The sequence below is a fragment of the Eptatretus burgeri genome, chromosome 2, assembly GCF_056783735.1.
Source record: "Eptatretus burgeri isolate ZD-2024b chromosome 2, Ebu_testis_v1, whole genome shotgun sequence".
Classification (NCBI taxonomy): Eukaryota; Metazoa; Chordata; class Myxini; order Myxiniformes; family Myxinidae; genus Eptatretus; species Eptatretus burgeri.
The window spans coordinates 144,900,901-144,918,283 of record NC_140962.1 but is presented as its reverse complement, the minus strand read 5'-3'; the positions used below and the strand labels follow the sequence as shown (position 1 = coordinate 144,918,283).

General features: G+C 39.9%; 1 protein-coding gene across 1 annotated transcript in view; it reads right to left on the bottom strand.

Annotated features, from left to right (window-relative positions):
• Positions 1–17,383, bottom strand: part of LOC147033425 (uncharacterized) — a 41,031-nt gene that overhangs the window by 13,492 nt on the left and 10,156 nt on the right. The window contains exons 2-5 of the mRNA XM_085871614.1: positions 15,665–15,886; positions 11,560–11,781; positions 7,547–7,747; positions 3,301–3,501 (exon numbers count right to left, since the gene is read on the bottom strand). Coding sequence (XP_085727740.1) covers positions 3,301–3,501; positions 7,547–7,747; positions 11,560–11,781; positions 15,665–15,886 — 846 coding nt within the window. The remainder of the gene's footprint in view (positions 1–3,300; positions 3,502–7,546; positions 7,748–11,559; positions 11,782–15,664; positions 15,887–17,383) is intronic.

The window sequence follows — 17,383 nt, the reverse complement described above, 5'->3', positions numbered from 1 at the left end:
TGTTCAGATCGGACTCCAACGAGAGCGAGCTGGACCCAATCGCCGTGAGCCACGATCCTTCCCAAGCTCCAGGGAATCCTCTCGCGCTTCCGAACATGTGCTGGTGAGACGAGGCGCCGATCCTTCCCGTCGATGCGTCGCTATCTCGAAGAACCACCTCCTAGATGAGGCCGATGATTCGCACCAAGCGGAGAACAAAGAGCTCCACGAACCAAGAAGAGCCAGCCGAGCAACCAACTCAACTCTCTTCCGATGAACAAAGCCTCTCACAACACGGACTAAGAACTCCGAGCCAAGCAACCAGCTTAACTCTCTTCCGATGAGCAAAGCCTCTCACAACACGAGCCAAGTCAGAGCCCAAAGGCCTGCTAAAAGCCAAACCAAAGCAAAAAAAGCTTACGAAAAGCCAAGCCAAAGCAGAAAGCCTTCAAAAAACCTCGGCCCACACCCAAGCCAAGACAAAGCAGAAGCCGAAGCTCGACTGAAAGCCCACCCGAACAAAGCAGAGTATCCATTTTTTATTTCTATTCGCCCCCTCCCTCGCTCCCGGCGTGACTCATGTCCTCGTGATCCATCCCCCGCTGAATCACGGGTGGGAGGGAGTTGTTGACGTCATGAATAACGGGACGGGAGGGCTCTTCTTCCTCTTCGCAGAAGAGGGGGAGGGGCATCTCCATTGTGTTATGATCGCTCCCGAACTATTAAATTGAATCTCGCAGTGCGCTTAATCGATTTCTGCCCATTAAACAATGGAAGGTGAACTATCAAGGGTACATGCACTTATCGGCAAAACTGACTAAAGGAACCTGAATGTTGTGTGCAATCGAATTCCTAGATTCGTAACAATATATTGGTAGAAATGGGAATTCAGTGTGCAGATATCGGAGTGGGTGGAGATGACAACCTCCACAACCTCGTTCCATTTTACCACTGAGGATTTCCAATCCATGCTTGTTGTACCTCCAAAGTACTGCTTGGGAGTGAGGGGGATTTGACGAAAGTTTGGCTGGGAAACGGATTAGGCATGGTTTGGATCACCGAAGTTCTCTCCACACCAACCGATGAACAACCACCCCTTTCTCTGTACTCCCGATAGTTTTGCTTTCGGAAATCTCCATTCGGTATATCTCACAGTATTTCATTCTGTTTTCCTATCCAATGATCCACAGATCAGTCGTTTCAGTTTCACTTTGGGATATTAGTTTCATTAGTCATCGCAACTTGTGATGTGACATGTATGGTGCACCAAAAATGTTGTCAAAAGCGATTTTTGGAGCAACTTTTTTCCATTTTCCGAAGGGGTCTAACGTGGCTTCGTGCCTTGAAAGGTTAAAAGGGGTCGAGAGGTCTGAGGGGTAGAAGGGATCTAATCTGCACAAAGAGTCGAAGGTGTTCAAGTGTTTTAATGGTCATAAAGGGGTCCAAAGTGTTTAAAGGTTCTAAAAAAGAACCTGACGGGTCTAAAGGGGTCGAAAGGCCAAACAACAAAAGGGATCAAAAGTATCCAAAGGGTTGTAAAGTACCAAGGGTCATAAATTGTCCAAAGGGTCTGAAAAAATCTGAGATAGAGAGATGAGATGGGATTTATCTGTGATAGACAGATGAGATGGGATTTATCTGTGAGAGACAGATGAGATGGGATTTATCTGTGATAGATAGATGAGATGGGATTTACCTGTGATAGATAGATGAGATGTGATTTATCTGTGATAGACAGATGAGATGGGATTTATCTGTGATAGATAGATGAGATGTGATTTATCTGTGATAGACAGATGAGATGGGATTTATCTGTGATAGACAGATGAGATGGGATTTACCTGTGATAGATAGATGAGATGTGATTTATCTGTGATCGACAGATGAGATGTGATTTATCTGTGATAGACAGATGAGATGTGATTTATCTGTGATAGACAGATGAGATGGGATATATCTGTGATAGATAGATGAAATGTGATTTATCTGTGACAGACAGATGAGATGGGATTTATCTGTGACAGACAGATGAGATGGGATTTTTCTGTGATAGACAGATGAGATGTGATTTATCTGTGACAGACAGATGAGATGGGATTTATCTGTGATAGATAGATGAGATGTGATTTATCTGTGACAGACAGATGAGATGGGATTTATCTGTCACAGACAGATGAGATGGGATTTATCTGTGAGAGACAGATGAGATGGGATTTTTCTGTGATAGATAGATGAGATGGGAATTATCTGTGAAAGACAGATGAGATGGCATTTATCTGTGATAGACAGATGAGATGGGATTTATCTGTCATAGACAGAAGAGATGGATTTATCGGTGATGGATCGAAGACATGGGATTTATTTGTGATAGATAGATGAGATGGGATTTATCTGTGATAGATAGATAAGATGGGATTTATTTGTGATAGATAGATGAGATGGGATTTATCTGTGATAGATAGATGAGACCGGATTTATCTGTGATGGATCGATGACATGGGATTTATTTGTGAAAGACAGATGAGATGGGATTTATCTGTGATGGATAGATGAGATGGGATATATTTGTGATCGAGAGATGAGATGGGATTTATCTGTGATATATAGATGAGATGGGATTTATATGTGATATTTTGATGAGATGGGATTTATCTGTGATAGATAGATGAGTATTTTTTCTCTATACATTATTTATAAAGCAACTGATCAAATCCGATGAAGCATGACTTCCGAATATAGAAATGTTTTATTTGGCATTTGAATTGAAGTTCTGTTCTCACTTTGAAAATAAATATTCAATATTTGTAAAATAATTAAACTTTTCTTCATGAAACCAAATTAAATCACCAAGCCTGTAATTTGAATATTTTCAACAACTATGTTGTGATGGTGGTGAAGCTCTTGGTCTCATCATTCTTTAGTATTTCCCCCACACCCTTTCAAATTTTTAAAAGTAGCCTGAGAAGGATTAATTCCTTTGTATTTTTTCTTGCCAATGAAGCCTTTCGATCATACACATGATCAATTTGGGGATGTTGAATGAGCATATTAAATTTCGGCACAGCAGTTGTCACTGCATCCAGCATGTGATCAGAAGGTCTGGTGGTCATGAAAAGGTGTTATAGTATTTGTCAAACTCAGGCACAAAGGCCAAATTGGACCGTCCTACGAAGGAGAAGGACCATTTATGATTGATGGCTTCATCAGCAGGTAAAAATAAGCAGCTGCAAGGTGTTAAAACACATCAGAACATGAGGAGGTGAACATGATCTTCACCCTCTTGTCATCTGCAGTCCCATATGTTTGACAATGATTGCTTACTTGTTGGCAGTTCTCAACGTGATTATGTTGCTGCCTCTGTCGCTCTTCCTCCTGCAGTTGGCACTGTTCCTGGAACTGATGTTCCATGTCTGACAGCTTGCTCACAACGTTTGTTAGACTCTCTGAAAGTCCCTCATTTTTCAATGTAATCACATCGATTCGTTTATCGTTTCCTTTCAATTGTTGCGACACCTGTTCAACCTGTGCGGCAGAAACATGAGTGTCATTGACAATAAAGTTTCTGTTTTCTGTTGCACATAATCAGAAAGAAAGAAAGTGAGGTGTTTGAAAATATATTAAAAACCACACATCTCACCACTGAGCACCACTTCTATCCCATCCCTCAATGAATAAACACCAGGAATTCATGGAGGTATCTCTCTCAAGCACAAAATGGGATTAACACTGGAAAAAGGTACAAAGTTGACAAGGAATTTCACAAAGTCTAATTAACACCATTTCCAGACACCAATCTTTCCTCGTTGGAATACCTTTTGGAAAAAGGACAATCGAACACTGCTGGCAGAGTTTAACAAACATGCACAGCAGTCTGAACTCCAAGACAATGTAATCGACACCTTTAGAATCCATGAATTCGGTTACACGACGGGTGAGCGCAACGAATGATCAGAAATAGGATTGGGGTTGGGGGGCAACCCACCCCCGTAATGACCAAATCTCTGCCAAAGAACCCATGTATGTTGTCAAACGACAACGAAAGCATTTGGGAAACTAATATACACCTGTGCTGGCAGGGAAACCCGTACTGACAGGTTCGGAGATGTCTCACCTCAAATAAGTATGTATTGGTAGAAATGGGAATTTAGTGTGCACATTTTGCAGTGGGTGGAGATGACAAACTCCACAACATCGTTCCATTCTACCACTGAGGATTTCCAATCCATGCTGGTTATACCTCCAAAGTACTGCTTGGAAGTGAGGGTGATTTGACGAAAGTTCGGCTGGGAAACGGATTCGGCATGGTTTGGATCTTCGAAGTTCTCTCCACGCCAACCGATGACCAACCACCCCTTTCTCTGTACTCCCGATAGTTTTGCTTTCGGAAATTTCCATTCGGTATATCTGACAGTATTTCATTCTGTTTTCCTATCCGATGATCCATAGATCAGTCGTTTAAGTTTCACTTTGGGATATTAGTTTCATTAGTCATCACAACTTGTGATGTGACGTGTATGGTGCACCAAAAATGTTGTCAAAAGCGATTTTTGGAGCAACTTTTTTTCCATTTTCCAAAGGGGTCGAACGTGGCTTCGTGCCTTGAAAGGTTAAAAGGGGTCGAGAGGTCTGAGGGGTCGAAGGGATCTAATCTGCTCAAACAGTTGAAGGTGCTCAAGTGTTTTAAGGGTCATAAAGGGGTGTAAAGTGTTTAAAGCTTCTAAAAAGAGCCTGACGGGTCTAAAGGGAACAAAAGGCCAAAGAACAAAAGGAATCAAAAGTATCCAAAGGGTTGTAAAGTGCCAAGGGTCTTAAATTGTCCAAAGGGTCTGAAAAAATCTGTGCTAGATCGATGAGATGGGATTTATCTGTGATAGAGAGATTATATGGCATTCATCTGTAATGGATAGATAAGATGGGATTTATCTATGATAGACAGATGAGATGGGATTTATCTGTGATAGATATACGAGATGGCATTTATCTGTGATCGATAGATGAGATGGGATTCATTTGTGATCGATAGATGAGATGGGATTTATCTGTGATAGACAGATGAGATGGGATTTATCTGTGATAGATATACGAGATGGCATTTATCTGTGATCGATAGATGAGATGGGATTCATTTGTGATCGATAGATGAGATGGGATTTATCTGTGATAGACAGATGAGATGGGATTTATCTGTGATAGATAGATGAGATGGCATTTATCTGTGATGGATAGATGAGATGGGATTCATTTGTGATCGATAGATGAGATGGGATTTATCTGTGATAGAGAGATGAGATGGCATTCATCTGTAATGGATAGATGGGATGGGATTTATCTATGATAGACAGATGAGATGGGATTTATCTGTGATGGATAGATGAGATGGGATTTATCTGTGATGGACAGATGAGATGGGATTCATTTGTGATAGACAGATGAGAAGGGATTTATCTGTGATAGACAGATGAGATGGGATTTATCTGTGATCGACAGATGAGATGGGATTTATCTGTGATAGACAGATGAGATGGGATTTATCTGTGATCGACAGATGAGATGGGATTTATCTGTGATCGACAGATGAGATGGGATTTATCTGTGATCGACAGATGAGATGGGATTTATCTGTGATAGACAGATGAGATGGGATTTATCTGTGATCGACAGATGAGATGGGATTTATCTGTGATAGACAGATGAGATGGGATTTATCTGTGATAGACAGATGAGATGGGATTTATCTGTGATAGACCGATGAGATGGGATTTATCTGTGATAGACATATGACATGGCATTTATTTGTGATAGACAGATGAGAAGGGATTTATCTGTGATGGATCGATGAGATGGGATTTATCTGTGATAGATAAATGAGATGGGATTTATTTGTGATCGACAGATGAAATGTGATTTATCTGTGATAGACAGATGAGATGGGATTTATTTGTGATAGATAGATGAGATGGGGTTTATTTGTGATAGATAGATGAGATGGGATTTATTTGTGATAGATAGATGAGATGGGATTTATCTGTGATAGACATATGACATGGCATTTATTTGTGATAGACAGATGAGAAGGGATTTATCTGTGATGGATCGATGAGATGGGATTTATTTGTGATATATAGATGAGATGGGATTTATTTGTGAGAGATAGATGAGATGGGATTTATCTGTGATAGACAGATGAGATGGGATTTATGTATGATAAACAGATGAGATGGGATTTATCTGTGATTGACAGATGAGATGGGATTTATCAGTGATAGACAGATGAGATGGGATTTATCTGTAATAGACAGATGACATGGGATTTATTTGTGATAGACAGATGAGATGTGATTTATCTGTGATAGACAGATGAGATGGGATTTATTTGTGCTCAATAGATGAGATGGGATTTATTTGTGATAGATAGATGAGATGGGATATATTTGTGATATATAGATGAGCTGGGATTTATCTGTGATGTACAGATGAGATGGGAGTTATGTATGATAGACATGAGATGTGATTTATCTGTGATAGACAGATGAGAAGGGATTTATTTATGATAGATAGATGAGATGGGATTTATCTGTGATTGACAGATGAGATGGGATTTATCTGTGACAGACAGATGAGATGGGATTTATCTGTGATAGATAGATGAGATGGGATTTATCTGTGATGGATAGATGAGATGGGATTTATCTGTGATAGACAGATGAGGTGGGATTTATTTGTGAAAGATAGACGAGATAGGATTTATCTGTGATAGGTCGATGAGATGGGATTTATCTGTGATAGACAGATGAGGTGGGATTTATCTGTGATGGATGGATGAGATGGGATTTATCTGTGATAGACAGATGAGATGGGATTTATCTGTGATAGATAGAAGAGATGGGATTTATCTGTGAAAGATAGATTTTTTCTCTAAACCTTATTCATAAAGCAACTGATCAAATCCGATGAAGCATGACTTACGAATATAGAAATGTTTCATTTGCCATTTGAATTGAAGTTCTGTTCTCACTTTGAAAATAAATATTCAATATATGTAAAATAATCATACTTTTCTTCATGAAATCGAATTAAATCCAGAAGTCTGTAATTTGAATATTTTTCAACACCTATGTTGTGATGGTGGTGATGCTTTCGGTCTCATCATTCTTGAGTATTCCCCGCCCATCCCACCCACCCCCCACCCAAATTTTAAAAGTAGCCTGAGAAGGATTAATTCCTTTGGATTTTCTCTTGCCAATGAAGCCTTTCGATCATACACATGATCAATTTGGGGATGTTGTCTGAGCACATTAAATTTCGGCACAGCATTGTCACTGCATCCAGCATGTGATCAAAAGGTCTGGTGGTTGTTCAAATGCGTTATAGTATTTGTCAAACTCAGGCACAAAGGTTAAATTGTGCCGTCCTACGAAGGATGAGGACCATTTATGAATGAGAGCTTCATCAGCAGGTGAAAATAAGCAGCTGCAAGGTGTTAAAACACATCAGAACATATGGAGGTGAACATGATCTTCACCCTCTTGTCATCCACCATCCCATATGTTTGATAATGATTGCTTACTTGTTGGCAGTTCTCAACGTGATTCTGTTGCTGCCTCTGTCGCTCCTCCTCCTGCTGTTGGTGCTGTTCCTGGAACTGATGTTCCATGTCTGACAGCTTGCTCAGAACGTTTGTTAGACTCTCTGAAAGTCCTTCATTTTTCAATGTAATCACATCGATTCGTTTGTCATTTCTTTTCAATTGTTGCGACACTTGTTCAATCTGTGCGGCAGAAACACGAGTGTCATTGACAATAAAGTTACTGTTTTCTGTTGCACATTATCAGAAAGAAGGAAAGTGACATGTTTGAAAATATATTAAAAACCACACATCTCACCACTGAGCAACACTTCTATCCCATCCCTCAATAAATAAACATCAGGAATTCATGGAGGTATCTCTCTCAAGCACAAACTGGGATCAAGACTGGTAAAGGTGCAAAGTTCACAAGAAATTTCAGAAAGGTTCGAAAAACCAATGTTTCCTCGTTGGGAGAACTTTTGGTAAAAGGATAATCGAACACTGCTGGCAGAGTTTAACAAACATGCACAGCAGTCTGAACACCAAGACAATGGAATCCACACATTTAGAATCTATGAATTTGGTTACACGACGGGTGGGCGCAACGTATGATCAGAAATAGGATTGTGGTTGTTGGGCAGCCCACCTCCAAAAGGACCAAATCTCTGCCAAACAACCCATGTATGTTGTCAAACGAAAACGAAAGCATTTGGGAAGCTAATATACACCTGTGCTGGCAGGGAACACCGTACTGACGGGTTCGGAGAAGTCTCACCTCAAATAAGTATATATTGGTAGATATGGGAATTCAGTGTGCAGATATCGCAGTGGATGGAGATGACAACCTCCACAACCTCGTTCCATTCTTCCACTGAGGATTTCCAATCCATGCTGGTTATACCTCTAAAGTACTACTTGGGAGTGAGGGCGATTTGACGAATGTTCGGATGGGAAACGGATTAGACATGGTTTGGATCACCGAAGTTCTCGCCAAGCCAACGGATGAACAACAGGCATCTGTCCCTCTCCACATCGCTTCTTCAGTCCGCAACCAGCCCCTTTCTCTGGACTCCCCATTGTTTTGCTTTCGGAAATTTCCATTCGGTATATCTCACAGTATTTCATTCTGTTTTCCTATCCAATGATCCATAGATCAGTCTTTTCAGTTTCACTTTGGGATATTAGTTTCATTAGTCATCGCAATTTGTGATGTGATGTGAATGGTGCACCAAAAACGTTGTCAAAAGCGATTTTTGTAGCATATTTTTCCCCATTTTCTGAAGGGGTCTAACGTGGCTTCGTACGTTGAAAGGTTAAAAGGGGTCGAGAGGTATGAGGGGTCGAAGGGATCTAATCTGCACAAAGAGTCGAAGGTGCTCAAGTGTTTTAAGGGTCTGAAGGGGTCTAAAGTGTTTAAAGGTTCTAAAAAGAGCCTGATGAGGGTAAAGGGGTCGAAGGGCCAAAGAATAAAAGGGATCAAATGGATCCAAAGGGTTGTAAAGTGCCAAGGGTCTCAAATTGTCCAAAGGGTCTGAAAAAATCTGTGATAGATAGATGAGATGTGATTTTTCTGTGATAGACAGATGATATGTGATTTATCTGTGATAGACAGATGAGATGGGATTTATCTGTGATAGACAGATGAGATGGGATTTATCTGTGATAGACAGATGAGATGGGATTTATCTGTGATGGATAGATGAGATGGGATTTATCTGTGACAGATAGATGAGATGGGATTTATTTGTGATAGATAGATGAAATGGGATTTATTTGTGATAGATAGATGAGATGGGATTTATCTGTGATAGATAGATGAGATGGGATTTATCTGTGATAGATAGATGAGGTGGGATATGTTTGTGATGGATGGATGAGATGGGATTTATCTGTGATGGATAGATGAGATGGGATTTATCTGTGATAGATAGATGAGATGGGATTTATTTGTGATAGAAAGATGAGATGTGATTTATCTGTGATCGACAGATGAGATGGGATTTATCTGTGATGGATGGATGAGATGGGATTTCTCTGTGAAAGAGAGATGAGATGGGATTTATTTGTGATAGAAGAGATGTGATTTATCTGTGATAGACAGATGAAATGGGATTTATTTGTGATAGAAAGATGAGATGGGATTTATCTGTGATAGATAGATGAGATGGGATTTATCTGTGATAGATAGATGAGATGGGATTTATCTGTGATAGACAGATGAGATGGGATTTATCTGTGATGGAATGATGAGATGGGATTGATTTGTGATTGATAGATGAGATGGGATTTATCTGTGATGGAAAGATGAGATGGGATTTATCTGTGATAGTTAGATTAGATGAGATTTATCTGTGATAGATAGATGAGATGTGATTTATCTGTGATAGATAGATGAGATGGGATTAATTTTTCGATAGATAGATGAGATGGGATTTATCTGTGATAGATAGATGAGATGGGATTAATTTGTGATAGATAGATGAGATGGGATTTGTTTGTGATAGATAGATGAGATGTGATTTATCTGTGATAGATAGATGAGATGGGATTAATTTCTGATAGATAGATGAGATGGGATTTAATTGTGATAGATAGATGAGATGGGATTTATCTGTGATAGATAGATGAGATGTGATTTAATTGTGATAGATAGATGAGATGGGATTTATCTGTGATAGATTGTTGAGATGTGATTTATTTGTGATAGATAGATGAGATGGGATTTAATTGTGATAGATAGATGAGATGGGATTTATCTGTGATAGATACATGAGATGGGATTTATTTGTGATAGATAGATGAGATGTGATTTTTCTGTGATAGACAGATGAGATGGGATTTATCTGATAGACAGATGAGATGGGATTGATCTGTGATCGATCGATGAAATGAGATTGATTTGTGATAGACGGATGAGATGGGATTTTACTGTGATGGATAGATGAGATGGGATTTATTTGTGACAGATAGATGAGATGGGATTTATCTGTGACAGAATGATGAGATGGGATTTATCTGTGACAGATAGATGAGATGTGATTTATCTGTGATAGAGAGATGAGATGGGATTTATCTGATAGACAGATGAGATGGGATTGATCTGTGATCGATCGATGAAATGAGATTGATTTGTGATAGACGGATGAGATGGGATTTTACTGTGATGGATAGATGAGATGGGATTTATTTGTGACAGATAGATGAGATGGGATTTATCTGTGATCGATAGATGAGTTGGGATTTATTTGTGATGGATAAATGAGATGGGATTTGTCTGTGACATATTGATGAGATCGGATTTATTTGTGATAGATCGATGATTTGGGATTTATCTGTGATAGATAGATGAGTATTCTTTCTCGAAATATTATTTATAAAGCAACAGATCAAATCCGATGAAGCATGACTTTTGAATAAAGCAACGTTTTATTCGCCATTTGAATTGAAATTCTCTTCTCACTTTGAAAATAAATATTCAATATTTGTAAAATAATCAAACTATTCTTCATGAAACCAAATTAAATCCCAAAGCCTGTAATTTTAATATTTTTCAACAACTGTGTTGTGATGGTGGTGATGCTCTCGGTCTCATCATTCTTGAGTATTCCCCGCCCATCGCCCCCCCCCCCCTAAAATTTTTTAAAAGTAGCCTGAGAAGGATTCATTCCTTTGGATTTCCTCTTTCCAATGAAGCCTTTCGATCATACACATGATCAATTTGGGGATGTTGTCTGAGCATATTAAATTTCGGCACAGCAGTTGTCACTGCATCCAGCACGTGATCAGAAGGTCTGGTGGTCATTCAAAGGTGTTATAGTATTTGTCAAACTCAGGCACAAAGGCCAAATTGTTCCGTTCTACGAAGGATAAGGACCATTTATGATTGATGGCTTCATCAGCAGGTGAAAACAAGCAGCTGCAAGGTGTTAAAACACATCAGAACATGTGGAGGTGAACATGATCTTCACCCTCTTGTCATCTGCAGTCCCATATGTTTGATAATGATTGCTTACTTGTTGGCAGTTCTCAACGTGATGATGTTGCTGCCTCTGTCGCTCCTCCTCATGCTGTTGTCGCTCCTCCTCCTGCTGTTGGCACTGTTCCTGCAACTGCTGTTCCATGTCTGACAGCTTGCTCACAACGTTTGTTAGACTCTCTGAAAGTCCCTCATTTTTCAATGTAATCACATCGATTCGTTTGTCGTTTCCTTTCAATTGTTGCAACACTTGCTCAACCTGTGCGGCAGAAACATGAGTGTCATTGACAATAAAGTTTCTGTTTTCTGTTGCACATAATCAGAAAGAAAGAAAGTGAGGTGTTTGAAAGTATATTAAAAACCACACATCTCACCACTGAGCACCATATCTATCCCATCCCTCAATGAATAAACATCAGCAATTCTTGGAGGTATCTCTCTCAAGCACACACTGGGATCAATACTGGTAAAAGGTGCAAAGTTCATGAGGAATTTTACAAAGTATAATCAACACCAGTTCTGGACCCCAATCTTTCCTCGTCGGAATACCTTTTGGAAAAAGGTTTATGGAACACTGCTGGCAGAGTTTAACAAACATGCACAGCAGTCTGAACACCAAGGCAATGTAATCCACACCTTTAGAATCCATGAATTTGGTTACACGACGGCTGAGCGCAACGAATGACCAGAAATAGGATTGGGGTTGGGGGGCAGCCCACCCACATCATGACCAAATCTCTGCCAAAGAACCCATGTATGTTGTCAAACTACAACGAAAGCATTTGGGAAGCTAATATACACCTGTGCTGGCAGGTAACACTGTACTGATGGGTTCAGAGACGTCTCACCTCAAATAAGTATATCTTGGTAGAAATGGGAATTCAGTGTGCAGATATCGCAGTGGGTGGATATGACAACCTCCACAACCACGTTCCATTCTACCACTGAGGATTTCCTATCCATGCTGGTTATATCTCCAAAGTACTGCTTGGGAGTGAGGGCGATTTGACGAAAATTCGGCTGGGAAACGGATTAGGCATGGTTTGGATCACCGAAGTTCTCTCCACGCCAACCGATGACCAACAGGCATCTGTCCCTCTCCACATCGCTTCTTCAGTCTGCAACCACCCCTTTCTCTGTACTCCCCATTGTTTTGCTTTCGGAAATTTCCATTCGGTATATCTGACAGTATTTCATTCTGCTTTCCTATCCAATGATCCACAGATCAGTCGTTTCAGTTTCACTTTGGGATATTAGTTTCATTTGTCATCACAACTTGTGATGTGACGTGTATGGTGCACCAAAAAGGTTGTCAAAAGCGATTTTTGGAGCAACGTTTTTTCCCATTTTCCTAAGGGGTCAAACGTGGCTTTGTGCCTTGAAAGGTTAAAAGGGGTCGAGAGGTCTGAGGGGTCGAAGGGATCTAATCTGCACAAAGGGTCATAGGTGCTAAAGTGTTTTATGGATCATAAAGGTGTCTAAAGTGTTTAAAGGTTCTAAAAAGAGCCTGACGGGTCTTAAGGGGCCAAAAGGCCAAAGAACACAATTACCCCTGTGTGAGGGTGACGGTCATCTCTATAATACCACAAGTTCTCAATGTTCAGTTATGACTGAAGACTACTGCTCTGTTCTACTGTGCAGCTCGACTATGCAGTTCCACTGCGCAGCTCGAACTGCGCAGTTTGGTTAAAGATGACTCGGCATTTTGGCGCGCACGCACAAAATTATATTTTGAAAATAAATGCCGACGTTTACATTCCAAGTTTTGAAACTTTTGCACCTTCGGCGGAAAATGTATAAATATAAAAGGCTAAAAATGTGTTTTATATTTATATTTCATTTCTTCTTCATTCCTTCTTTGCGAATCGCATCGTCGTTTTTGGTCATCTTCCAGATCACGTGACAATCAAACGGGAAGGAAATTCAAAAATCTGTTCGGTTTGAGACAAGATAATATTTTTTACTATCATAATCAATAAACAGTTGCCGAATATCTTGTAGAATTGCAGACAAGATAGGTTTTGAAAATGGTGATTTTTATAAATTATGTGACCTCGTGAACTTGACCCTGACATTGAACCCAGACAAAAGTTATATTGTTGTGCAACACTCATCGTCCTCTGCCCACATACGAAGTTTCATCAAGATCGGAAAGAAAAATTGTTGATGGACGAACGGACGGATGGACGTACGGACGTACGGACGGAAGGACGGAAGGACAGACATTTGGTCCGGCTTTATTAGGTCATCTCGGTAGAGATGACCAAAAAAGGGATCTAAAGTATCCAAAGGGTGGTAAAGTGCCAAGGGTCTTAAATTGTCCAAGAGTCTGAAAAAATCTGTGATAGATAGATGAGATGGGATTTATCTGTGATAGACAGATGAGATGTGATTTATCTGTGATAGACAGATGAGATGGGATTTATCAATGATAAACAGATGAGATGTGATTTATCTGTGATAGACAGATGAGATGTGATTTATCTGTGATCGAGATGACATGGGATTTATCTGTGATGGATAGATGATGGGATTTATTTGTGATAGACAGATGAGATGGGATTTATCTGTGATAGACAGATGAGATGTGATTTATCTGTGATGAACAGATGAGATGGGATTTATCTGTGATGGATGGATGACATGGGATTTCTCTGTGATAGACAGATGAGATGGGATTTATTTGTGCTACATCGATGAGATTGGATTTATCTGTGGTAGATAGATGAGATGGGATTTATTTGTGATAGACAGATGAGATGGGATTTATCTGTGATAGATAGATGAGATGGGATTTATCTGTGATAGACAGATGTGATGGGATTTATCTGTGATGGAATGATGAGATGGGATTGATTAGTGATTGATAGATGAGATGGGATTTATCTGCGCTAGATAGATGAGATCGGATATATTTGTGATAGATAGATGAGATGTGATTTATCTGTGATAGATAGATGAGATGTGATTTATCTGTGATAGATAGATGAGATGGGATTAATTTTTCGATAGATAGATGAGATGGGATTAATTTTTCGATAGATAGATGAGATGGGATTTAATTGTGATAGATAGATGAGATGGGATTTATATGTGACAGATAGATGAGATGGGATTTATTTGTGATAGATAGATGAGATGGGAATTATCTGTGATAGATAGATGAGATGGGATTAATTTGTGATAGATAGATGAGATGGGATTTGTTTGTGATAGATAGATGAGATGTGATTTATCTGTGATAGATAGATGAGATGGGATTAATTTCTGATAGATAGATGAGATGGGATTTATTTGTGATAGATAGATGAGATGGGATTTAATAGTGATAGATAGATGAGATGTGATTTTTCTGTGATAGATAGATGAGATGGGATTTATTTGTGATGGATAAATGAGATGGGATTTATCTGTGACATATAGATGAGATCGGATTTATTTGTGATAGATAGATGATTTTGGGATTTATCTGTGATAGATAGATGAGTATTCTTTCTCGAAATATTATTTATAAAGCAACAGATCAAATCCGATGAAGCATGACTTTTGAATAAAGAAACGTTTTATTTGCCATTTGAATTGAAATTCTGTTCTCACTTTTAAAATAAATATTCAATTTTTATAAAATAATCAAACTTTTCTTCATGAAACCAAATTAAATCCCAAAGCCTGTAATTTTAATATTTTTCAACAACTGTGTTGTGATGGTGGTGATGCTCTCGGTCTCATCATTCTTGAGTATTCCCCGCCCATCCCCCCCTCAAATTTTTAAAAGTAGCCCGAGAAGGATTCATTCCTTTGGATTTCCTCTTTCCAATGAAGCCTTTCGATCATACACATGATCAATTTGGGGATGTTGTCTGAGCATATTAAATTTCGGCACAGCAGTTGTCACTGCATCCAGCACGTGATCAGAAGGTCTGGTGGTCATTCAAAGGTGTTATAGTATTTGTCAAACTCAGGCACAAAGGCCAAATTGTTCCGTTCTACGAAGGATAAGGACCATTTATGATTGATGGCTTCATCAGCAGGTGAAAATAAGCAGCTGCAAGGTGTTAAAACACATCAGAACATGAGGAGGTGAACATGACCTTCACCCTCTTGTCATCTGCAGTCCCATATGTTTGATAATGATTGCTTACTTGTTGGCAGTTCTCAACGTGATTATGGTGCTGCCTCTGTCGCTCCTCCTCATGCTGTTCTCGCTCCTCCTCCTGCTGTTGGCACTGTTCCTGCAACTGCTGTTCCATGTCTGACAGCTTGCTCACAACGTTTGTTAGACTCTCTGAAAGTCCCTCATTTTTCAATGTAATCACATCGATTCGTTTGTCGTTTCCTTTCAATTGTTGCAACACTTGCTTAACCTGTGCGGCAGAAACATGAGTGTCATTGACAATAAAGTTTCTGTTTTCTGTTGCACATAATCAGAAAGAAAGAAAGTGAGGTGTTTGAAAGTATATTAAAAACCACACATCTCACCACTGAGCACCATATCTATCCCATCCCTCAATGAATAAACATCAGGAATTCTTGGAGGTATCTCTCTCAAGCACACACTGGGATCAATACTGGTAAAAGGTGCAAAGTTCATGAGGAATTTTACAAAGTATAATCAACACCAGTTCTGGACCCCAATCTTTCCTCGTCGGAATACCTTTTGGAAAAAGGTTTATGGAACATTGCTGGCAGAATTTAACAAACATGCACAGCAGTCTGAACACCAAGGCAATGTAATCCACACCTTTAGAATCCATGAATTTGGTGACACGACGGCTGAGCGCAACGAATGATCAAAAATAGGATTGGGGTTGGGGGGCAACCCACCCACATCATGACCAAATCTCTGCCAAAGAACCCATGTATGTTGTCAAACTACAACGAAAGCATTTGGGAAGCTAATATACACCTGTGCTGGCAGGTAACACTGTACTGATGGGTTCGGAGACGTCTCACCTCAAATAAGTATATCTTGGTAGAAATGGGAATTCAGTGTGCAGATATCGCAGTAGGTGGAGATGACAACCTCCACAACCACGTTCCATTCTACCACTGAGGATTTCCTATCCATGCTGGTTATATCTCCAAAGTACTGCTTGGGAGTGAGGGCGATTTGACGAAAATTCGGCTGGGAAACGGATTAGGCATGGTTTGGATCACCGAAGTTCTCTCCACGCCAACCGATGACCAACAGGCATCTGTCCCTCTCCACATCGCTTCTTCAGTCTGCAACCACCCCTTTCTCTGTACTCCCCATTGTTTTGCTTTCGGAAATTTCCATTCGGTATATCTCACAGTATTTCATTCTGCTTTCCTATCCAATGATCCACAGATCAGTCGTTTCAGTTTCACTTTTGGATATTAGTTTCATTTGTCATCACAACTTGTGATGTGACGTGTATGGTGCACCAAAAAGGTTGTCAAAAGCGATTTTTGGAGCAACGTTTTTTCCCATTTTCCTAAGGGGTCAAACGTGGCTTTGTGCCTTGAAAGGTTAAAAGGGGTCGAGAGGTCTGAGGGGTCGAAGGGATCTAATCTGCACAAAGGGTCATAGGTGCTAAAGTGTTTTATGGATCATAAAGGTGTCTAACGTGTTTAAAGGTTCTAAAAAGAGCCTGACGGGTCTTAAGGGGCCAAAAGGCCAAAGAACACAATTACCCCTGTGTGAGGGTGACGGTCATCTCTATAATACCACAAGTTCTCAATGTTCAGTTATGACTGAAGACTACTGCTCTGTTCTACTGTGCAGCTCGAACTGCGCAGTTTGGTTAAAGATGACTCGGCATTTTGGCGCGCACGCACAAAATTATATTTTGAAAATAAATGCCGACGTTTACATTCCAGGTTTTGAAACTTTTGCACCT